The 25843-nt window shown below is 44.4% G+C and overlaps 1 protein-coding gene across 4 annotated transcripts in view; it reads right to left on the reverse strand.

The window, feature by feature from the left end:
• LTBP1 (latent transforming growth factor beta binding protein 1) overlaps positions 1–25843 on the reverse strand; it is a 447138-nt gene that overhangs the window by 245092 nt on the left and 176203 nt on the right. For 3 of the 4 annotated variants that reach the window (XM_040350808.1, XM_040350809.1, XM_040350810.1), the window contains exon 5: positions 21615–21782. The exons of the other annotated variant lie outside the window; for it this stretch is intronic. In XM_040350808.1, the coding sequence (XP_040206742.1) occupies positions 21615–21782 (168 nt within the window). The remainder of the gene's footprint in view (positions 1–21614; positions 21783–25843) is intronic. 4 annotated transcript variants of the gene reach the window in all.

Consider the following 25843-nt stretch of genomic DNA (forward strand, 5'->3'; position numbering starts at 1 on the left):
CTGGCACAATCGTTTTTTTACCTGATGGTGTGTACGCAAGACGAACCATCAGTCAGCTTCATCAGTTAACCTAGGACAACGGTCCTTCAGACCGTTGTCCTCTGGTTAACCTATCGTGTGTACAAGGTGCAAGGTGGGACCTCCATGGATCAGACTCCTTTTTCCAGCACATCCCACAGATGCTCAAATGGATTAAAATTTGGAAAATTGGAAACCAAGTCAACACCTCAAACTTGTCATTTTCCTCAAATTGTTCCATGGTTTAGTTCTGATGCTCACGTGCCAATCACAGATGCTTTTGGCTGCGAACATGACACAACAAATTGTAATGCACTGTGTGTTCTGACACCTTTCTATAAGAACCAGCAGTAACTTTTCTATTGGATCGGACTACACAGGCCAGCTTTCGCTCACCACATGCATCAATAAGCCTTGGTTGCCCATGACCCTATTGCCAGTTCATAGATTTTCCTTCATTGGATGGTTTTTGGTAGGTCCTGACCACTGCAGACTGGGAAAATCCAGTGCTGTAGTTTTGGAGATGCTCTTACCCATGCATCTAGCCATTACAATTTAGCCCTTGTAAAATTAAATCAAATCCTTACACTTAACCATTTTTTCTGCTTTCAACACATCAGCTTCAGGGACATGTTCACCTGCTGCATAATATATGCCACCCCCTTGCTGATATCATTATAATGAGATTATCAAGGTTATTCACTTTACCTGCCAGTGGTTTACCTCTAACTGAAGTAAATACCGTAATTGTGATCATACCGGTATTATAAATATACAAAAAAATCAACTCTATCCAATGTAAAGTGCCAAGTGCCTGCAATACTCGCTGCTATCTCTTTAACCACTTCCCATCCCGCGTATAGTCAAATGATGGCCACAAGGTGGCTCCTCCATCCTGGGCGGCCGTCATATGATGTCCTCGGCTTTCCAGGAGCTAGGAGCCGCGTCACTCAGGAGCCGATGCTCCTGCCTGGCGCCTGTGTCAGACGGAATTTTTTCATTGGATATTCCGACCTGTGTGTGCCCCATCAGAGTTTTTCCATCGGAAATTCCGACGGACCTAGAAAGGGAACATGTTCTTTTTTTTTAAATTTCTATCGGAAATTCGGTTCGTCTGTATGGAACGCCAACGGAGAAAAAAACATGCATGCTCAGAATCAAGTCGACGCATGCTCGGAAGCATTGAACTTAATTTTTTTCGGCTCGTTGTAGTGTTGTATGTTTTGGACGGTCGGAATTTGATGTGACAGTGTATATGCAAGACAGCTTGAACGTAATTCCATCAGAAAAATCCATCGGAGTTTATCCCAACGAAAATTCCGATCGTGTGTACGGGGAATTACAGGAGGCGTGTTGCCAGCAAGATAATCTGGTGAAAACAGAGGGGGAAAAGGCCTAAAAAAAGAAAATTAATGCAGCCACCACTTGTAATATATTGCATTGTTTTTTATAGTTTGAATCGGTCCTGCATGCTTTAAACAAAAGTAGAGTGACAATTTTGAAAAAAACACAATGGCCCAGATTCAAGAAGCTATTGCGCCCACGCAACCATAGGTTGCGCGGCGCAATAGCTGTTTTGCTCCCGCGTAGCAAATGCCCCTGATTCAGGAACATCGCTACGCGGACTGCAGCCTAGGATATGACAGACATAAGCCTCCGTATGCCTTCATATCTCAGGCTGCATTCTTGCATTGGCCGCTAGGGGGCGCGGCCATTGTGATCGGCGTATAGTATGCAAATTGCATACTACCACCGATTCACAAAAGTTGCGCGGGCCCTGCGCACGCAAGGTACGGAGTTTCCGTACGGCGACTTTAGCGCAAGGTTGCTCCTGCTAATAGCAGGGGCAGCCAATGCTAAAGTATAGCCGCCCTTCCCGCTCGTGAAATTTAAATTTCACGTCGTTTACGTAAGTGATTCGTGAATGGCGCTGGACGCCATTCACGTTCACTTAGAAGCAAATGACGTCCTTGCGACGTCATTTGCCGCAATGCACGTCGGGAAAGTTTCCCGACGGAGCATGCGCTGTTCGCTCGGCGCGGGAGCGCGCCTAATTTAAATGATTCCCGCCCCCGGCGGAATCAATTACATTAGGCGCCCTTACGCCGGGCTAATTAGCATAGCGCCCGCGCAATTTACGGAGCTACTGCTCCGTGAATCGCGGGCAAATCGAAATATTTGCGTGGGCGCAGAGCAAAAATCGCTGCCCTTTGCCCACGCAAATATTGCGCGGATCTACCTGAATCTGGGCCAATATTTTTTACTATTTGCTACATTAAAGATCCCAAAAAAAATGAAAACATTTTTCATCAGTTTAGGCCAATATGTATTCTTCTACATATTTTGGGTAAAAAAACAAAAATTGCAATAAGCGTATATTGATTTGCGCAAAAGTTATAGCGTCTACAAATAGGGGATAGATTTATGTTTTTTTTTTTTTTTTACTAGTAATGTTGGTGATCAGCGATTTTTATCGTTACTGCGACATTGCAGCAGACAAATCGGATACTCTTGACACTTTTTTGGGACCATTAACATTTATACAGCGATCAGAGCTAAAAATAGCCACTGAATACTGTATAAATGTCACTGGCAGGGAAGGGGTTAACACTAGGGGGCGATCAAGGGGTTAAGTGTGTTCCCTCAGTGTGTTTCTAAAGGTGAGGGGATGTGACTGACTAGAGGAGGAGCCAGATTGTTGTTCCTACTTAGTAGGAACAGACAATCTGTTTCTCCTCCCCTGTCAGAACAGGGATTTGTGTGTTTACACACACAAATCCTCATTCTGGCTCTCGTGCCCTGCGATTCGCGCAGGAAAGCCATCCTGCCGCCTTATATGTACAGGAGCCGGTTGGGAAGCGGTTAAAGTGGTTGTAAACCTTAGACATGAAATATGAACAAAGCATATCCCTCTATAGTGTGTACTTGTCTCTATCCAGAGCACTAAGTGTCATTTCTGTCTGCTGCTCTGTTCCTCTGCTATCAGCATGAGTTGCTTCTGACCAGGTTTCCTGACACCAAGAGAAAAAAAGGTGACAGGGGAGGGATCTCTAGCAGATAGAAACAGAACTGAGGGTGTCAATCTGCTGTGTGAAGGGTGGTGTGTCTCTTCCCTTCAATCAGCTCTCCAACTCTCCTCACTGAGCTCTGCAGAGTGTAACTTTAGCTCTAAGTCCCCTTTGTTCTTGCAATTTAGACAAGCTTTATAAATTCTGTACTTTATAAGACTGTAGAGAAGAGAAGACTAGAGATAAACAGGTACAGCTTATGTAGGTAGATGTGTTTCATCTCTGTGTATCATGTGAGGCCAGACCAGTCACTTCACTGGATATATGTAAAGGGTTTACAACCACATTCACTGCCTGCACTTGGCATAAAGGTGAGAATCTGCCTTCGCATTTAATATATGAAAAGATATATCAGACTGGCGATGGTCAGCATATCTCAAAAAATCTAAATCTGAGTAGCATGCTCTGGCCCCAAGTGATCTCAAAGTGGATTCTGATTGTGGGCAGCATCCTAGTGACTGATCGTTATGGAGGGCCTAATAAGTTAAAAAATTAAGGCCCAGATTCTCAAAGGAGATACGACGGCGTATCTCCAGATACGCCGCCGTATCTCTGAGTCTGAGCGGTCGTATCTATGCGCCTGATTCTTAGAATCAGTTACGCATAGATTTCTATTAGATCCGACCGTCAGATCTTAACTGCATCTTTACGCTGGCCGCTAGGGGCGTGTACGCTGATTTACGCCTAGAAATATGTAAATCAGCTAGATACGCAAATTCACTAACGTACGCCCGGTTGACGCAGTACAGCCGGGCGTACGTCGTTTACGTTAGGCTTTTCCGGCGTAAAGTTACCCCTGCTATATGAGGCGTACATGGGGCATACCAATGTTAAGTATGAACGTCGTTCCCGCGTCGAATTTTAAATTTTTTACGTCGTTTGTGTAAGTCGTCCGTGAATGGGGCTGGATGTAATTTACGTTCACGTCGAAACCAATACGTCCTTGCGGCGTATTTGGAGCAATGCACACTGGGATATGTCCACGGACGACGCATGCGCCATTCGTTAAAAACGTCAATCACGTCGGGTCATGGTTAATTTACATAACACACTCCCACCTCTTCACAATTTGAATTAGGCGGGCTTACGCTGGCCTATTTACACTACGCCGCCGCAACTTTCTTTTGAGAATACGGCCTGTAAAAGTTGCGGAGGCGTAACGTAAATAGGATACGTTACGCCCGCACAAAGTTACACGCATCTACGTGAATCCGGGCCTAAGGAGATAATTTAGAAAGCTGGAGCTTAGATGATTAAATAAGCATTCATGTTTCTGGTATTTGCCAATGATTATGTAACAGCCATACAAAATTGCTTTCCTTTGGAAAAAATGACCAGTTAATAGAATAAACTAAACTAAGTGGGTGTATGCACCAGTCATTGTTAGGTTTTAATGTGAAATTGAGGATTTGTTTGTTACTAAGGAGCTCCAAAACAGGATACAGCAACTAGGATGTAGTAGATTAAATATATTATTCAACCACCATTCTTGTGGCAGATAAAGCATGCACTTGTCACTGGAAGTGTAAATGGGACATATACAGTATGTAGGGAAATACCTGTGTACCTGATATCCTGGTGATTGCGACTTTTGTCTGCCGAAGGGCCTATTCACACTACTGCGCAGAGGCAGGGGGTGCATTAATGTGCGTGTTACCGCAGTGCAGTGTTGCCAACTGTCAGTAAAAAATTGGTTCTTTTTCTTCTTCCAGTAAATGGCAGTGACAGGAAAAGGTTGGCAGTAAAAAATATGGATGTAATGGTGTTTGGGCGGCGCTGGCGGGGGGAAGGTCTGGCGAAGGCGGTGCCTGAGCGTGTCATGTGATGTCATGCAAGGGAGCCAAGTGGAGCAGCCAGAGCCCTGTGTGCGGGACGGGAGCAAGGCAAGCCGGGAGTGGGACTGTCAGTGCTGTTTGGACTGGAGGGACCACCTGGTGTGGAGAGAGACTGTCACTGTGACTCAGGAGAGGACATGTCGTGCCGGTGAGGTGTCATCATTATCTGTGCTGCTGTACACTGCTGTCAGTGTCATTGTGAGTGTCAATTTCTGAGCTACTTACTTACTATATTGAAAATCAAATAGGAAATATATTTTTTGCCTAATATCCATCTTAAATTACATTGCATATTGTATTTATATGTAGCCTTAATACTAGAGGTCGACCGATATATCGGTCGGCCGATATATCGGCCGATATTTGACCGTTTTTAAGAGATCGGCATCGGCCGATTATTGTAAAAAAATCGGCCGATTTTCGGCTGCCACACTAAGTCCCGCTCCACCTACAGCGGCACAAGAAATGAATCCCTCAGCCACGCTGCTGGTAGTCTGCGCGCCGGCCCCGCCCCCCCCCCCCTTTACCTCGGCGGGCTGTAGCAGAAAGCAAACATGTCACAAGCCCGAGCAGCTGCAGTAGTTGTCTGTGCGGAGATCACACTTGTAATGCTTCCTGCATGCTGGGACGGTGGCGGGATTACTGAACATGGGCTCTAGGCTACAGCTCCAGCCGTAGCCTAGAGCCCATGTTCAGTAATCTCGCCACCGTCCCAGCATGCAGGAAGCTTTTGTGATCTCTTCGCACAGACAACTACTGCAGCTGCCGAGGTAGGGGGGCGGGGCCGGCGCGCAGGCTGAGGCTACCAGCAGCGTGGCTTAGGGATTCATTTCTCGTGCTGCTGGAGGCTGGCAGCCTGATACTGGGGTAATGTACAGTATTCATATTATCTATGATAGGTGCCTCGGCTCTCTAGTGATAGTACTCTACTCACGTGGGAGCTCACAGGTGTCATCCAATGGGCAGTGCTGGAGGGAACAGTGTGTACATGTCAGAGCACACCCCTCTCCTGTATACATACTCCTGTATACACACACATTTTATATATATCCATCCCCCACCCACGGCCAGCTCCATCCATCCACCCCCCTCTACAAAGCATCTCCCACCCACGGCCAGCTCCATCCATCCACCCCCTCTACAAAGCATCTCCCACCCACGGCCAGCTCCATCCATCCACCCCCTCTACAAAGCATCTCCCACCCACGGCCAGCTCCATCCATCCACCCCCTCTACAAAGCATCTCCCACCCACGGCCAGCTACATCCATCCACCCCCCTCTACAAAGCATCTCCCACCCACGGCCAGCTCCATCCATCCACCCCCCTCTACAAAGCATCACCCACAGCCAGCTCCATCCATCCACCCCCCTCCCTCCATCCACAGCCAGCACCATCCATCCACCCCCCTCCCTCCATCCACAGCCAGCACCATCCATCTCTTCCCCTCCACAATGCATCCCCCACCCATGGCCAGCTCCATCCATCCATCCCCCTCCACAATGCATCCCCCACCCACGGCCAGCTCCATCAATCCACCCCCTTCCCTCCATCCACAGCCAGCACCATCCATCTCTTCCCCTCCACGGCCAGCAACATCCAGCCATCCCCCTCCACAACGCATCTCCCACCCACGGCCAGCACCATCCATCTATCCCCCTCCACAATGCATCCCCCACCCACGGCCAGCATCATCCATCCCCCTCCACAACACATCCACCGCCAGCAACATCCAGCCATCCCCCTCCACAATGCATCCCCCACGCACAGCCAGCACCATCTTTCCCCCTCCACAGCGCATCTCCCACCCACGCCCAGCACCATCCATCCTCCTCCACAATGCATCCCAATCCAAAAATCGGCCCAAAATATCGGCCGCAAAAATCGGCATCATATATCGGCCATCGGCTGCCCCGATTTCGAAATATCGGCATCGGCATCGGCCAGAGAAAAACCCATATCGGTCGACCTCTACTTAATACTGACATGAACCTGTAATGTTGTAACTTTTGGAAATGTCAATAAAAACTTGGCTGTGCAACTAAATTTTGGGTGTTGTGTCAGTAAATTTAAATGAGGTAGGTCGGCAGCACTGCTGCAGTGTGCAGCTTTGCATGATACATATGTTGGTGCAATGTGGGACCATCGATTTTGAAATGTACCCCAACGCACCTTGCTGATGGCTGTGCATTGCGGTGTGCTGCTGCTGCCAGATATGGGGGGTTATTTACGAAAGGCAAATCCACTTTGCACTACAAGTGCAAACTACAAGTGCAAAGTGCCCTTGAAATTGCACTGAAAGTGCACTTGGAAGTGCAGTCGCTGTAAATCCGAGAGGGAAGGTAAGGAAAATAAAAAACAGCATTTTAGCTTGCACATGATTGAATGATAAAATCAGCAGAGCTTCCCCTCATTTCAGATCTACAGCGACTGCACTTCCAAGTGCACTTTCAGTGCAATTTCAAGGGCACTTTGCACTTGTAGTTTGCACTTGTAGTGCAAAGTGGATTTGCCTTTCGTAAATAACCCCCAGTGTTTTTCAACTCCAGTCCTCAAGATGCCACCAACAGGTCATGTTTTCAGGCTTCCCATTATTTAGCACAGGTGATTTGATCAGTTTCACTGCATTATGCTGGGTTCACACTACTACACTACTTTCATCCTACTTTGCTCTGTGTTCAATGTTTCCCTATGAGAGCGTCTTGTAGTGTCCTACACAAGTCGGTCCGACTTTGAAAATGCTCCCTGTACTACTTTTGGTCCTACATTGATCCTACTTCAGGCCCATTGAATATCATTGAAGTCGGACCAAAGTAGTCTCCTGTTCATGAAAGTAGGATGGATGTAGGACCAATGTAGGATAAATGTAATGTAATGCTTGCTTTATGTTCTCTGGGGGATTGGCTTCTGACCTATGTGGTAAAGATGCCTTTCTACACCTTTTTTTTTTTTTTTCCCCTAACGCACTCGAGGGGTTAACATTACCAAAGTTGTGATGGATTTACTAATCCTGTCATAGCGGCATTGTTTAGTTAGTTTTATATAATTTTTAATCATACTTTCATATTGATTATGCAATGGTGCAGTACTGGCACGACATAGAATGGCCTGATGAGTGTAGCACTATACAGGTTTTTTAGCCAATTGTTATCAATAAATACATTGAATTAGCCCCGTGCCTGAGAGTGGCATAATTTATTTCCGGTATTGGCACCGCTATGTTGAGTTCCGGTCTCTATTGATTAGCTTCTGAAGCCTCCGCTCCGCCCCTTGTGGGCAGCCGTCTATCAAGGCTGTGAGTCATTGATGTGGAGGTGTATGCAGAAGTGGTCTGATCCTTTTTGGATTCACGCTCTGTGTTTAAGACCGGGACCCACAGCGATGCCTAGATGTTGCTTATGTCAAAACGGCAGAAGGCATTTTTAATATGTATTTTAAAATCGTAAAATTTTAAAATTTTAAAACTTTTAAAATTTCTTACTATGGCTTATTATGCATTTCAATTGTATTTTAATCCAGTGGGTTTATCAATTAAAAATGTGATGCTATCCTGTATAATTTCCTACAGCACGTCTATGTATATGTAAGCATTATGTTATTGTGTTATAATGTGAATGCTCATTTAAAGCCGTGTCCCCGGGTTCTGCGGTGTCAAATCCGCTTCCGGGGCTCTGCATTGCCTGGTTAGTTCCGGGTTCCGTCCGCACGCTGTTTGACATCTCCGTCCCCTCCCTCCGTGGGCGGTCTCTTTCAGCGGCTGCTAGCCATTGGTTGTGGTGGAGTGGAGCGCACCAGTACCCTATCACTGGATTTGGGTGCTGCGCGTGCGCGCGAGACTCGGAACGAGGCCTGGCTCTAATTGTTGTTTGTTGCCCATAAGAGGGGGTGACCCAGGGTGCCGCTCGTGCCCCGAGACGAAGTGATTCTTTCACGAAACGCGTCGGGCGGAGCGAGCGACACGCTGGTGTCATCCCCTCTTACCGTACCTCTCCACGAGCGGTCCTGTTTGCCTGCAAGCGTCCGGCCGGAGCTGCATGGCTGAATGCTTTTTTGAATCAACCTAAATGTGAGTGCTATACCTGTATATTTCTGTTTGAATAAAATCACCCCTGGTTTTATGCTATGGAAGCATCTCTTCTTCTTTTTTCCTGCTTGGTCTATTGAATACTAATATGGAGTTTGCTGCATCTGGAAATTAATTGCAATTGATTTTGGAGTTATATGCCGGGCTTGGTCCATTGGGACCGCCATATCTGGTAAGCAGATTGCGAATGCTGGTGGCGGATTCACATACGGCTCATATAGACCACGAATAGCTGCATGTTTGAATATGCACGGGTGTTAACAACTGACACAAATATGGACTTTTCTTTCCTTCCTTTGTAATATCAACATTTGGAAATACGGACTTTTTTATGTGTTTTTTTTCCTTGTATGTTTTGCAACACTGATACAGTATATTTATCGTCACCTTCCAGCAATGGTTAGAGGTGTTTTATGTACAAGTATCTCTTCATTGGGCTTCCAAATCTTTGGAGCCCAAACACTATTTAAAATTTAAAATCAATGGTTATTCATTTATTTTATTTATGTATACACATTATTGTGATATCCACATCTAGGTATTAACACACCTGCTGGGCTTATGCCCATCTTAGTTTTCTTTGATAAGATCACTAACTAATTTTTGGTTTAGCGCAGTTATATTTTTTCTATTTATGCCTTTTATGTTTGTTTGACGTAATAATTGCCGCTTATCAATCCATACATAATTCATCCACATAGCGCAGTTGCTTTCCACTTTTTTTCCAGGATAAATGTAGGACCAATGTAGCAGAGCAAAGTAGGATGAAAGTAGTGTAGTAGTGTGAACCCAGCCTTAGTAATTATCACAGCCGTTTCCTCTGAGGGAAATGCTGAAAACATGACCTGTTAGGGCGCCTTGAGGACTAGAGTTGAGAAACACTGCCATAGACTTTAATGGATTAAAAACGTGTATTGAAAAACACAAGATGCACCTAGGTGTGTCTTTAGGCCTTAAACCATATCCATATTACTCCACAGGGATAGCAACGTACATCAAAGAGCATAAGATAGGTAGAGTGTCTTCAATCAAATAACCTCCACAGATATACCCAAGACTGTACAAGGGGTAACAATAGACTGCGCCCAACATCTGGTCTCCTACAGCAAATGATGAAGCGTAAACATTCCAAGAATGGTTAATAAATGGGAAACCATCGAATGGAAGAGGGCTCCAGAAAGCCGAAGGTAAGAGGCAAATGCTATCCCCAAGAGTGGTGGATGTAGAGAGGCTTTTTTATTTTATTTTTAATCAAATGAGGTCAATAAAGTTTTTTTTTAATGTAAAACAAGAAAAAAATAAATAAAAAAAAAACATATAATTGTGGGTGCTTAGAAAGACCCGGTATTTCCATTAATGCTATATAACAGATCTGTAGAAAGTAAAGAACATACAGTAACATTCTTCCAATCAGTGAAAGCTTGCTTTTGAATGAATATTGTTCATCGCTTCGGGACAAGGATCTAGGAGAAAGCTTGTGCTGTCATCGTGACTCACACATCCTTTCACTGAGATTTTGTAACCATGCCACACAGCGTGTGTTTACGGTGGGAATGATCTGAAGATAACTAAATTCCCATAACATGAGAAGATTAAACTTACCGCCACCGTCTAAGGGGAATTCCTTACTTATTCATCTTCCCATACCAAGGGATGAGATATACAGTAAATGCTCGAGTTGATACAGATAATTTATGGAGATAATCAGACTAGTAAAGACATACTTTGTACAGTATAGAGCAAACCAGGGTTGTCAACATATAGGGTATAGGTGGCCTCAACTGCAACCCCTGTCATCATCAAAGGTCTTCAAAAAATGTTCAGTATATTGTATGTAATGTATGTAATTCTAGAAGGGACTGTCAAGAGGCTGTAGAAATAATATAGTAAGGTATGGTGAGAGATTGAGAACATCACACAGGTTTGGTTGGAGACAAGAAACATGCTGAACATGAATGCAGAAATATGTAATGCTGCGTACACACGACCGTTTTTCATGACGAGAAAAATGCCATTTTTTTAATTGGTCGTGAAAAACAGCCGTGTGTAGGCTTCAGAGCATTTTTCTCGACGAGAAAAATGGGCGTTAAAAATGTAGAACCTGCTCTATTTTTTTCTCGTCGTTTTTCACATTGTCATTTTTCAAGTCGTGAAAAACGGTTGTGTGTACGCTTTAACGAGGGGGAAAAAACACGCATGCTCAGAAGCAAGTTATGAGATGGGAAATTAGCATAAGCAGCCCAAAGGGTGGCGCCATTCGAATGGAACTTTCCCTTTATAGTGCTGTCATACGTGTTGTACGTCACCGCACTTTGCTCGAGCATTTATTTCTTGATCGTTTGTATGCAAGGCAGGCTTGAGAGGAATCACGTCGAGAAAAACATTGTTTTTTTTTCCATGACATGAAAGACGGTCATGTGTACGTGGCATTACATGTTATATGAGGCTCAGGCCACGTACACACGGTCGGTCCATCCGATGAGAACGGTGCCTACACACCATCAGTTAAAAAACCGATCAAGTCCAACGCGGTGACGTAAAACACAACGACTTGCAGAGAAGAATGAAGTTCAATGCTTCCAAGCATGCGTCGACTTGATTCTGAGCATGCGCGGGTTTTGAACCAATGCCTTTGCGTACTAACCATCGGTTTTGACCTATTGGTTAGGTGTCCATCGGTTCAATTTTAAAGCAAGTTCTCTTTTTTTGGACCGAAGGACAACTGACTGATGGGGCCCACACACAGTCGGTTTGGACCGATGAAACTGAACTTCAGTCCGTTTTCATCGGTTTTGTCCGATTGTGTGTACAGAGCCTAACAGTGATCACTGCTATTACCTCATGCTCCCCGTATAGACTCGGGCCAGGGGGCATTGTTTACTGTGGAAAAGACAGTTGCAGTTTGGGAGTTAACCACAGGGGGCGCTGAATGGGTTATGTGTCACCTAATGTGTGTTTACAACTGTAGGGGGGTGTGGCTGTAGGTGTGACATCATCGATTGTGGATCCCTATAAAAGAGATCACACGATCGATGACACCGCCACAGTGAAGAACAGGGAAGCCGTGTTTACACACGGCTCTCCCCGTTCTTCAGCTCCGGGGACCGATCGCAGGACTCCAGCGGCGATCGGGTCCGCGGGTCCCGCGGTCCCGGAGCTTCGGACCGGGTCGCGGGAGCGCGCCCGCGACCCACGGCTGGGCTTAAAGATCAACGTACATTTACGTTGATGTGCCCAGCCGTGCCATTCTGCTGACGTATATCGGCGTTATGCGGTACTTAAGTGGTTAAAGTGGTTGTGAAACAATCTTATATATCCTGTGAAGTGACTGGCCTCAGGTGATACAAAGGGAATCTTAGGGTTGTCCCAAAACCAGTACCGATACTTTTTTTCAAGTACTCGCTGATAACGATTACCGATACTTTTTTTTAGTGTCACGTGACAGTGACAGTATTTTTTCCTTTTTTTTTTTACAGCGCTTTCTTCTTTTGTTTAGGGGGGGGGAGTGGATTGTCAGCGTGTTTTTTTATTTACATTTTTATTATTTTTTCAAATTATTTTTTTTTTTTTTATTGCAATTTTCTTTTTTTTTATCAGCCCTGCTGGGGGTCTTTGGTGAGATATCAGGGGTCTTAACAGACCTCTGACATCTCCCCTTTGAGACAGAGGAAGGGACTAAGGACACAGACTCCCCAGTCCCTTTCTCTGCAGCCTCAGCTAAAATGAATGGAGAGAAGCTCCTCTCCATTCATAAACTGAAGCATCGTAGACACAGGTTACGATGCTCAGTTATGTGAATGGACAGAGTCAGTGATCACTGACTCTGTTCATTCTGAAAAGGTAGGAGCCAGATTTAGCGGCTTCTACCTCCGCTCTCCATCCTGACAGATCGAGGAGGACATTGAGCAGCACGGAAGGGGAGAGCAGCACGGAGGGGGGAGAGCAGCACGGAGGAGGATACAGGGACAGTTAGCGGTGATCGGTGCGGCTTTGGGGGGAGTTACAAGCACTGATCACCGCTGTATAACTTTAACTAAAGCAAATGAACAGGGGGCAGATCGATGCTTGTAACTCCCATGCCGCACCGATCACTCTGACTGCCCAGGTATCGGGTGAAGACTCGGAGCATTTCCCTGAGTACAAGTACTCAGGGAAATGCTTGGTATCGGTACCGATCCCTAAAAGGGATGAAACAAATCCTCCTACATAAGTTGTACCTGTCTATCCTGCAGTCTTCTCTTCTCTACATCTGTTAAAAGTGCTGAATTTTAAAGATTGTCTGACATTTCAGAAAAAAGGGGGCAGGGAGCTGAAGTTACATTTTGCAAAGCTCAGTGAGAAGAGAGCAGAGGAACAAAGCAGCAGACAAAAGTGACACTTGGTGCTCTTAATTGAGACAAGTATGCACTATCGAGGGATATGCCTTGTTAGTTTTTCACATCTCAGGTTTGCAATCACTTTCATTCCTGTCCCTGGAGTACCCAGTCACTCAACTCTAAACGCTAAAGTTAGACAGGAAATGGCTGCAAAGAGGCCGAAGAAGATCAGCAGTACTGGGATGAAACAAAGAATGAAAACAAACGAAAATAAGTATTGCAGTTTACAAAAGTCGCATGTTTCTGATACACGTTGCTTTAGCTAGATGTCAATCGGTTAGAATCTACTGTACATCTACTTATAAAAGGGAGCCTGCAGACTGAAAAGTCTGCGTTTAACTTTATGAATATTTATTATATTAAAATGGGCCTAAACTGAAAACACAGACTTCCTAAAAGCCATATAAAATTAAGCATGTTTTATACTTTTGTATTTGAACTAGTATAACAAATAGAGGATGGCAATAAAGTTCTCTATGTAAAATAATGACTTTATAAATCTAAAGTGAAATCTTTCTAAGAAGCTAGCAAAAAAAAAAAAGACAACATTGCTCCAGGTGATGGCATCTGGTTCACTTCCAGAAAAGAATAAGCTGTTGCAAGTCATGACAGGTAAATTCCTTCACTGTTAGTCAAACCCTCAACATAGTTTAAAGAGCAATCATACAGCAATGTAGACAACGAGAACTAAAGACAAAGAATGTAAACATGATTGGAGGAAGATAAAAACTTTTCTTAACTTTTTCGGAAATGGCATAAATCAGTGTTGGGTTACTTATTGTGTAATAATGCCGTGCCTATCTTTGAACAACACCTCAGCATTTCCTCTGGTTCTCATGCATTAGTCAGGCAGCAGAAGTGAATTGAGATCCATATATATGCTGTATATAATAAAATGTTGACGAGATACTAAGTAAAGTGGAACAAAAAGTCTGTATATATGTGTAATAACAAATATGTGTCATTTTTCTCCTTCACTGATGGGCACTGATAGGCTGGACTGATGGGCACTAATGAGGTGGCACTTATGGGCACTTATGAGACGGCACTGATGAGGAGGCACTAATATGCCACACATATGGGCACTGATATGTGGCACTGATGAGCACTGATAGGTGGCACTGGTGGGCACTAATAGGCAGGTCTGGTGGGCACAGATAGGCAGCACTGGTGGGCACAGAGGGGCGGCATTGATGGGCAGCAGTGATGGGCATTGATAGACAGCAGTGACTGTCATCACTATTGGCGACTGATTGCTGGCACTGCATTCTGCCACTTGTGGTCACTGATTGCTGGCACTTGTGGGCAAAGGTGGGCACTGATTTCTGGCATGGTAGGCACACATTGCTGGCACTGGTGGGCACGTAATTGTAATCAGGGCACTGACAATCAGTGTCCTGATTACATCCCTAGATGTCCTATGTGAGGAGATGCTGCTGATCAGCTTTCCTTACCTCACACTCTGTCAGTGTGAGGCGAGGAATGCCGACTACCGGCATCTCTGTGTTTACATGTGACCGGCTGTGATTGGATACAGCCGATCAGATGGTTAAAGAGCCACGGGCACATCAAAGCGGTCGTTCTGGGCAGCCATCATATGATGCCCACCCAGAACGAGAGTCCTTTGATGGCTGGGCGGGCTAAAGACGCCGTATTTCCTGACCATTTATTTCCGTAATTTTTTTTATAAGAATATATGTTTACGTAATATGTTTTATGAATGCTATCTAGCTGTAAAATCTTCCTTCATGTAGACATCCAGACGTCCAGAGACTGTTGCTGGGCTCAACCATCTTGGATGTGATGTCAGCAGAACTGTCAGATTCAGGGCTGTCACTCTATGAAACTATATATTATTCTCCTTCCCTTCTCACCCAGCCGCTAAAGAAAAAGTTCTGTAGGTAGGTGAATGGAGGGGTGGAGGACCTTGACCAGCACAGACAGTAAGTAGAAACTCAAAGAAAAGAAGAGAGCTATGTCATGGTAGGAGGCTGTGCTAGAGAATCGACGAGTCAAATTTTCTATCAGTTTCAAAGTAGACTGAAAGTCAGTAAACAATAATTTATGGAAAGGAAAAACACTGCAAGTAAAAATGTAAAATACTTAATTTGTATGTGCCTTTACTGGGATGTTTTGGGTCTCGTTAAGCATTTGATAACTGTATTTAATATTAATGTAAACTCATTAGCAATGGGACATAATCTTTACCTGGATATAGATCAGATCCCTACTGGCCTTCAGCTAGTAGCTCAATATCTTATTCTCACAGATAACCCCATAAGCCATACACCACAATATCTTCTTTCCTAGTAATCTTCTGTAGACTACCAATTTCCCTGCCACCCATGTAATGGAGATGACAAGATACAGACATGATTGTAGTCCATATCAGAAGAGCAGACTAGGGTAACGACCATGGCTCCATCCATAAATTCAATGGAAGAGCGACCCAGGGACAGCATAATAAAGCATAAGAAGTTTGGAAAAAAGAAAATAAATACACCAAGGAATACTGTAGTAATCTGCAATATATTCCACTTTTGGTTTTGGATTTAGATACACTTTATGGTAAAATAGCAACTTTGTGGAAACGGAACCAAACTGTTACTGTACCTGATTTGTGCTGTATTGTAAGATAACCAACTGATGGTCTAGGACCGTGGTGGTCAACTTACTAGATATGCTTAAAATTTACTATGTAGTCAAAGTGCCCCAGTAGATAGTCAGCTTTAGGGCCCTTTCACACATACGGACAAACGGTCCGTTTATTACAAGTCCGTTTACGGACTTGTAATGTAGCCCTATGGGATTGCAGACGTTAGCGGATGCATCATCCGCTAACGTCCGCAACCATCCGCGTCCGTAAAGATCCGCTTTTGCGGATGGAAGAAAACCCTATTTTTCTTCCGTCCGGCGGAACGGATCGAATGAATACGGACACACGGTTCGTATTCATCCGATTCCCCATAGGGGAGAGTGGAGGAGAGACAGGGCGGTCTCTGCACTGTGTGCGGGGACCGCCCTGTCCGCCGACAGCTCAGCGGGGATTTACGGAGGAATCCCCGCTGAGCCAAACGGGCTAACGGAGCGGATCAATACGGATCCGCTCCGTGTGAAAGAGCCCTTAGGCAAAAGGATGAACTTAGACCATGGGTCTTCAAACTACGGCCCTCCAGTTGTTCAGGAACTACAATTCCCATCATGCCGAGTCATGTCTGTGAATGTCAGTGTGTTACAATGCCTCATGGGGGGATGTGTAGTTCTACAACAGCTGGTGGGCCGTAGTTTGAGGATCCCTGACTTAGACTTTAACAAGTGGTATAGATGTATAGCATGTTACCTAATGGCACCAAATGTTGTGCATAATATTCAATATGTATATAATACTAGAGAAAACTGTCATAGACTGAGCACATGCTAGGATAAATAGACAGAGGCTATAGACATGCTATAAGAATGATTGGTGACTGAGTAATTTCTGCAGGAGATGATCAGAGGCTAGAGAGATGTTACATGACACTTTAAGAGAGCATTGCTAGTACAGTTAATTTCCTAACCAAATGCTCCTACATTTGTGCCTCCTATACATATAGCAGGAAAAGGGTGAATAGACAGCACAGAATATTAAGAAAGTGTTAAATAAATCGGATTATTTACCAGAAGCCAGTCTTATTCATATATTCCTTTTAGGCCGTGTACACACGGGCAAACATGTACGATGAAACCGGTCCGGCTTTCTGTACGATGGCTGTACTAACCATCGTACAGAAAGCCGCGCGTAAACAATACGCGGGGCGTGTCCGCGGTGTCGCCGCGTCGATGACGCGGTGTCGCCGCGACAATGACGCGGCGACGTGGGCGGGCCTGCCAGTTAAATGCTTCCACGCATGCGTCAAAGTCATTCGACGCATGCGATGGATGGCGGGCGCTCGGACATGTACGGTAGGTCTGTACTGACGACCGTACATGTCCGAGCGGGCAGGATTCCAGCGGACTGTTTTAAAACAAGTCCAGGAATATTTGTCCGCTGGGAAAAGGCCTGGCGGGCAAATGTTTGCTGGAATCCTGCACGCTCGGGCCTACACACGACCGAACATGTCTGCTGAAACTGGCCCGCAGACCAGTTTCAGCAGACATGTTTGGTAGTCTGTACAGGGCCTTACTGGTGCTAAGTAAGCATCTTGGCGGTAAAAGATTGACTACTGGCTTTTGGAGCTCACAGATCACACCATAGGGCTATATGCAGTCCTTGAGCCAAAAGTTGGGCACCATGTGGCCTACAACATAAAAAATAATAACAAACATGTTATAGTTACCTGCTCTGTGCTGTGGTGTGGTTTTGCACAGAGCAGCTTTGATCCTTTGACCAGTGCCCCCCATAGAAGGCCTTTTGCTATGGGTGCACCGGTGCATGCTCACTCTCGAGTCCTGCTCTATGCGTCCATAAGACATACATAGAGCCGTTGGCTCACTGGCTGTGATTGACAGCAATGGGAGCCCATTACTCCAGCTGCTGTCTCAGCCAATGAGGTGAGGGAGTGCCGAGACAGCAGAGGCTCTCATGCACATTGCTGGATCGGGGAGGGGGCTCAGGTGACTGTCGGGGGGGGGGGGACTGTTAAGGGAACAGCAAACAGAAGGTTTTTTACCTTAATGCGTAGGATGGATGGAAGCAAAAGACATTCAGCCTTTACAACAACTTTAAACATAATTGCATAGTCGTGGTTGAAAAAAGAAAAAACGATGAACGGGTCTTAAGTAGGACCAACTGTTCCAAAGAAATACAATGCAAGCCAAACAGACTCAGAAGGATTGTCCATACTTCACAAGTTAAAGGAAATCTGCCAACTTGCGAGTCAATTGTACGAAACAAGGCCCATTTGCATGAGCCTTTACAACAGGGATATGCAATTAGCGGACCTCCAGCTGTTGCCAAACTACAAGTCCCATCATGCCTCTGCCTCTGGGTGTCATGCTTGATGCTGTCAGAGTCTCGCTATGCCTCATGGGACTTGTAGTTTGGCAACAGCTGGAGGTCCGCTAATTGCATATCCCTGCTTTACAATAATAGATTATACAGAACACATACATTAATGTTTCAGACCAAAGGCCTTAGAGCAATGGTGAGCTGTCAACCAATCAGAAACTAGCTTTAGGTCTTTGCATTTGGGATCTGCATTTTAAACACATTTGGGAAGGTTTTTAAAATGTCTTGAATGCAATGGTAGACACTTTTATTGAATCTTGCAGGGAGTGCGTTGTTTTCTGTGGATGGCATTGCCGTTTTTGGGATGCATCCTGTCCTATTTGAAACTTGTCACATCTGCTTTTTTTTTATGAGTTGCAATCACTAAAAAAATGCAGATTTTAGATTATAAGCTCTCTGATTCCTCCTGTATTGAATTGTATTGTAACTGTACTGTCTGCCCTCATGTTGTAAAGCGCAGCGTAAACAGTTGACGCTATATAAATCCTGTATAATAATAATAATAATAAACGTACAGAACATACAGAACCGTTGTAGTATAAGCACCTCTAAAAGTCCCACCTCTAAAAAGTGCAGGTCAAATGCATCAAACTCAAACACATGCATTGTAAAGGAATGCTCCTATTTCCTGAACATGACTCTCACTGACGCTGGTGTACGCACACTCTCATAGAGGTTTTTCTGCTCTACTCTATGAAGTGTAAAGTCCCTGCACTGCCTCCTCTGTAATGACCTGCAGGGGTGGTTCCACTTGAACTTCCGCCAGTCACCCTGTTTGCACTGAGCTAGCAGTTCCACGCTTACAACAGGCTCAGCACTTAAGTCTTAAGTTTACTCTATTAAGACCAAGGAAAACCGAACTGTGAGTGCTTTGGGCCAACGTGATCTCGTTGCTTTATAATATATAAAAAACAGATGGCTGGAAAGGTTTGGATCCAATCATAAGTTAACTACTATAGTAGCTCGAATGTCAAACAAGAAAAAGTAACAAATGCAGTTTTTCTGTAAATTGTATTCAAGTGTCAGTGATTTTTTTTATTTTGTATGCATAAACATATAGGCCCGGATTCTTAAAGCACCTACGCCAACGTATCTTTCTATACACCGCGTAAGTGCACTGATGCGCCGTCGTATCTATGCGCCTGATTCTTAAAGCTAGATACACCTGAATTGTGGCTTCATCCGACCGACGTAAGTTTCATACGCCGTCGGAGCCTGGGCGCATATTTACGCTGGCCGCAAGGGGTGCTTCCATTGATTTACGCGTTGAATATGCAAATGACCGAGATACGCCGATTCACGAACATACTTGCGCCCGTCGCTGTAATCTACGCCGTTTACGTCCGGCGTAAAGTTATTCCACATAAAGCAGGTGTAAGTCATGTTAGGGTATGGACCAGGGAACAGCTGTCATATTTTACGTCGTTTACGTGAATGGGGCTGGGCGTAGGTTACCGTCACGTTGTAGGCATTGAGCCGTCATATCTTAGGGAGTAAATTCAACGTGATTGTGAGCATGCGCCGTTCGTTCGGCCCATCATTTGCATGGGGTCAAGCTTCATTTAAATGGATTACGCCCACTTCCTTCCTACTTTGAATTAGGCGGGCTCACGCCATACAATTTACGTTACGCCGGCGCAACGTTGGGCGTGAGTGCTTTGTGAATACTGTTCTTGCCTCTCAATGTTACGTCGGCGTAGCGCATATGAGATGCGCTACGCCCGCACAAATATACGCCGATCTACGTGAATCCGGGCCATAGTCTGCAATCAGTTCGATGTTTTTCTTTTTATGAAATGCAGTAGCTTAGAGGGGTCTGGTTTTATAGCAAACTTCTGCTACATGGAACATGAGACACGGCCTGCCAGTGCCAGAAATGTGTTTAGCAAGTCTAGTGAGAAACGACTAGAAAAGTAATGTTAATGTTTAAGTATTTGAATGTTTCAAGTGCGTGCTACTTTTGCATGAATGGCACACTATACTTATTTCACTCGAAAGGCAAAAGCTTCATTAGGCAAAATGAATGAAGCAAATGTAATAGGACATTTAGAGGCAGTGCCAGTGAAAATAAACAGATTTCCTCCATGCTTACTTTAACATAACCTCAAGTTAGGAAAGTTTATTTACTAACATAATGCAAGTTCACAGTCTGGCAATACACAGGCAGATCTCAGATTCATGAAAGATATATTTGTTATAGTTGTATTCGCCAAAATCACTGCAACTTTTCCACCCGATCTGTGCATGTTTTTTTTTTTTCTAATGCGTGCACAATAAAGCCAGCGCTTTCTCTTGTAGGACACATGTGGAAAGATCATTAATGAATCACACAGATTTGAAAATAAGGTTAAAATTCTCGGTGGCACGCAACGCTGACTGCTACTGCATGTAACCCTCTGCTACCTGCTTATCAGTAGAGAAAACCTAAACAATTATATTACTAATAAAAATTAGTTTTCCTAATTTATGACAGTCAGATTTGTGTCTTTATTACATATACAGCATACTACCAATGGATACGTTGATAAGGGTTACTGCACATTTACACTTTGTAAGGATGTAAGTAAGAGTAAATGTTAAAAAAAAAAAAACTATTTTCAACTGCATTGGGAAAACTATAGGAAAAATTAAGCATATTACCGGCTGACCACTTTCGGGAACATTGATCAGCGTCTGCCCGCTTAGCTCTCCCTTCCCATCTCTTTGCCTAAACAATTGGCTTAACCAAACACTGTATAATGTCAGCCATACACGGCCAAATTCACAAGCAATTTCAACAACCAGCTTTTTATAGCCACCAGCGAACAGCAGTTTTGATTGTTGTACGGAAACAGTGGTAGGCTGCCTTGATCTAGGTATTCTTTTAATTTGAAATCCAAAATAAGACTTACACAGCACATTCAAACTCTTGTATAACCTCTATGTGCGTTTCTGTAAACCTTTGCAAAGAACGATGATAACGTGCAAAGTGCACTAATCCAAAGTGGCCCAAAAAATAATATTTGGATGCTACTTTGCACATATTGAAAGCATTACTAACTAAGCACATTATATGGGGATAATTAATATATGACATTAAACAAATAGAAATAGCTGCCCTGATTTTTTATGTTTTGTTATTGTATTTATCTATCTGTTATTTGTATTTAGCTTGGAAACAACCCCAACAGCATACTTTCAAAGACTTACATTATTTACAAATTAGGGTAATAAATACATAGCTAGTGGTATCTACTGTTGTACTTACCTACTCTGAAGTTACTTGATGTCAATGTATCAGCGGAATGACCATTTTCACTAATAAGTGTAGTAGTATTTCCTTTTTCGCAGTTGTTATGACAGCGGCCTTTGGTGCAGGTGACTTTGCATATGCTGGGTGTGAAGACCACCTTGATGCGCCCTGTCTGGTTTCCCACTGCCAGGGGAGGCACAGAAAAAAGGAAAAATAGACAGATCAGCTTGGTATCCATTGGTATCCTCCCAAGGTATGGACAAAAAAAAAAAGATGTTAAAGTGACAAATATCAAACAGAAAAGCGGCAATTTGTCGGTGAGCTCTGCGCTATATCCAGTGGTGTCTCCGAAACAGCAATCGGAAGATTAGCAAACAGAACTCCGGGATCTAATCCAAGACCACATTAAAGTCAAGTCACCAGAGTGGGATTAGTAATCACAATGCTGCACTTTATTCACAGGCAGAGTGAAAAAGTGTGAGAAAAAAAAGAAGTACAGCACGCTGCATGACAGCTTAAACAGCCAGCTCTGACAGGCAGATGTAATGTAAAGAGGTTGGCCGCTGTACACCTAGGGGAGAATAAACTTCTGTTTCTTCCTGCATACTCCAGCTGTTTCTGCCGTTATTAAGTCACTCTTTTCTCCCTCTCTCTCTCTCTCTCTCTCTCCCTCTCTACAGCCCGTCCCCTGGAAATGTTTTAGGCATGCGGCATGTCTGAGAACATCTGTCTCAAATCTCTTGGCATACTAGACGGGAGTGATCAAATCGAGTGTGCGACGCAGCTGCCCTGGTCCAATTTTTTACACTGGCTTTTGGCACAAGGCCTATTGTCGGATTTAGGAATTATACAGCCATAATTCATTATATTTATCCAGAGGCATAAGTCAACAGCTAAGGCTAATAATTTATTAGACTTTTATCGATTAATTTATTTTCCCTGTCAGTTTGGCTTAACTTTAACAGTCTTGCAATGAAAACTTATGCTTGGAGTGGCATTTATTTTAGTAACTGAAATGAAAGTTAACAATAATGAAAGAAAGGAGAAATTTACAGTACATGCTGCTTTAAATGTATGTCAGTGATGACACCTTTTCCTCTTCTGCCTTTCAAGTCATGGCATGTAATACCATAGCAATTAATAGCACTTAACAGTATACCAATATGACATAAAAGTAAAAAAGTTACAGTGATTGCTGTATGTACGATCCTGGGCAGTCAGCTCTTAGCGTAGACATTTCAAACGCCATGAAACAGTGGGGAATTTACAAAAACTGAAACACTCAAAATCTGGTTCAGCTGTGCATGGTAGCCAATCAGCTTCTAACATCAGCTTGTTCAATTAAGCTTTGACAATAAGGCTGGGTTCACACTACTTTCATCCTACTTTGCTCTGCTACATCGGTCCTACATTTATCCTACATTGGTCCTACATCCATCCTACTTTCATGAACAGGATACTACTTTGGTCCGACTTCAATGATATTCAATGGGTTGAAGTAGGATCAATGTAGGACCAAAAGTAGTACAGGGAGCATTTTCAAAGTCGGACCGACTTGTGTAGGACCAGTTAAGACGGCTCTCATAGGGAAACATTGATTTTCACACGTCATGCTACATGAGGCTCCCAATGTAGGACCGTTTGTCGGACAAGTGTGAACCCAGCCTTAGGCTGGGTTCACACTACTACACTACTTTCATCCTACTTTGCTCTGCTACATTGGTCCTACATTTATCCTACATTGGTCCTACATCTATCCTACTTTCATGAACAGGATACTACTTTGGTCCGACTTCAATGATATTCAATGGGCCTGAAGTAGGATCAATGTAGGACCAAAAGTAGTACAGGGAGCATTTTCAAAGTCGGACCGACTTGTGTAGGATGCTACAAGACACTCTCATAGGGAAACATTGAACACAGAGCAAAGTAGGATGAAAGTAGTGTAGTAGTGTGAACCCAGCCTCAACCTGGAAGCTGATTTGTTTCTATGCAGAGCTGCACCAGATTTTGCACTCTCCATTTTTAGTAAATTTTCCCCTATGTGACTGGTAGAAATCTTCAAGAGCCCGCATTCTTCTTCCTGAGGATCATATCTACTTAAAGAGGAGTTCCGCTCAAAAGTGGAAGTTCCACTTTAAGCTCTAATTTTGACAAATACCGATCTTCCACTTTGCCTATGCGACTAATGCCAAAGTTCATCTCTCTCCCTCCCTCCAATCTTCTGGGACACGTCACAGAAAATTGCCCAGCCATTGAGAAGGCACAGAGCAACTCGCACCTGTCTGTGAAGCCGCATGCTGGCACAGCCAGGTGCTCACACTTGTGATGCCAGTGTCGGAGAGAGGAGGGGGCGAGAAGCGAGAATTTGGGTGGACACATCCCTGGATCGTGGGACAGGTAAGTGTTTGTTTATTAAAAGTCATCAGCTACAAAAAGTTCATAAACACAAAAACTAGTGAGCTCACCTTTACAGAAAAAAATTAAAGATTAACACCGTACAGTCACCACTGTACTTACCTCCCAACCCCACAACCCCCCGCTCTTCTTATCTCCAAGAATACTGAGCTGTCAGTGCCCACGCAGCCGGCCCAGTGGTCCAGGGACTTGAAATCTCAACTGTTCAGATCAGATTAGAGTGATGCTGATTGGTCAGTGCCATCAAAGATCACTGGGATCCATCCCAAAAGAGCTGCAAGGAAAAGAGCGGGGATATAAAGTCCTGGGACCGCAGGAGAAGCTGCGTGGGCACTGACAGCTCAATATCCAGCAGGGACTGGGGGAGGGGGGTGTGCATGGTGTTACTTTACTTTTAAACACTTTAACACCTTTAAAGTGGTTCTAAAGGCTGAAGGATTTTTAACCTTACCTTGCATAGATGCATGAATGTAAAAACCTGCCAGTGTGCAGCTCTCTCTAAAGTCCCCCTTATACTTATCTATCCCGATCCAGTTATGTGCAAGAGAGCAGAAGCATTGGCTCCCGCTGCTGTCAGTTACAGTCAGTGAGAGGAGAGCAGGGTGGTGGGACAAAGCTGTGCTCTGTGTGTCTCATAGTTACACAGAGCAGCTCAGGAACGAGCATGTACAGACACAGCTGCTGCTCTAATTTTGACATCCATGCGGGTGTGTCACCCCCAAACTCACACTGTCTGCATTTGGGGACACTTACCTGCACGCACTTGCACCCACATGGATGTCAAATAGACATAAATGGGACTGCCTGCATGTGGATGCGCAGAATACCTGTGCATCCTGTGTGGGCAAACATGTCCCTTTGCACGTTAACCTCTTCCCACCCGCACGGCGGGTTTTTACGGCCACAATGTGGCTCTGAATTGCCGGGAGGCCGTCTATATATGGCCTCCGGCCTCCAGGCCACAGGGGGGCGCGCGAGCATCAGTCGGGTGCCGATGCGCGTGCCTGGCGGCCGCAATGTCCGCCAGGGACCCGCGATCAGCGGTCACGGAGACAGGGACGTGGAGCTCTGTGTGGAAACACAGAGCTCCACGTCCTGTCAGGGAGAGGAGACTGATGGTGTGTCCCTTGTATATAGGGACAACCATCGGTCACCTCCCCCAGTCACCCCCACAGTAAGAATCACTAATTAGGTATTACATTAACCCCTTCCTCGCCCCCTAGTGTTAACCCCTTCCCTGACAGTCACATTTATACAGTAAACAGTGCATATTTATAGCACTGTTCGCTGTATAAATGTGAATGGTCCCAAAAATGTGTCAAAAGTGTCCGGTGTGTCCGCCGCAATATCGCAGTCCTGACAAAAATCGCAGATCGCCGCCATTACTAGTAAAAAAAGTAAATAATAATAAAGAAAAAAAGATGTCATAATTCTATTCCCCTATTTTGTAGACACTATAACGTTTGCGCAAACCAATCACTATACATTATTGCGATTTTTATTTTTACCAAAAATATGTAGAAGAAAATGTATCGGACTAAACTGAGAATTTTTTTTTTATTGGATATTTATTATAGTAAAAAATAAAATTTTAAATTGTCGCTTTATTTTTGTTTATAGCGCAAAAAATAAAAACCGCAGAGGTAATCAAATACCACCAAAAGAAAGCTCTATTTGTGGAGGAAAAATGACGTCAATTTTGTTTGGGAGCCATGTCGCATGACCGCGCAATTGTCATTCAAAGCATGACAGTGCTGAAAGCTGAAATTTCACTTGGGCAGGAAGGGGGTATATGTGCCCAGTAAGCAAGTGGTTAAGTATGTCCA

Source organism: Rana temporaria, chromosome 4 (assembly GCF_905171775.1).
Source record: "Rana temporaria chromosome 4, aRanTem1.1, whole genome shotgun sequence".
NCBI classification, from domain to species: domain Eukaryota; kingdom Metazoa; phylum Chordata; class Amphibia; order Anura; family Ranidae; genus Rana; species Rana temporaria.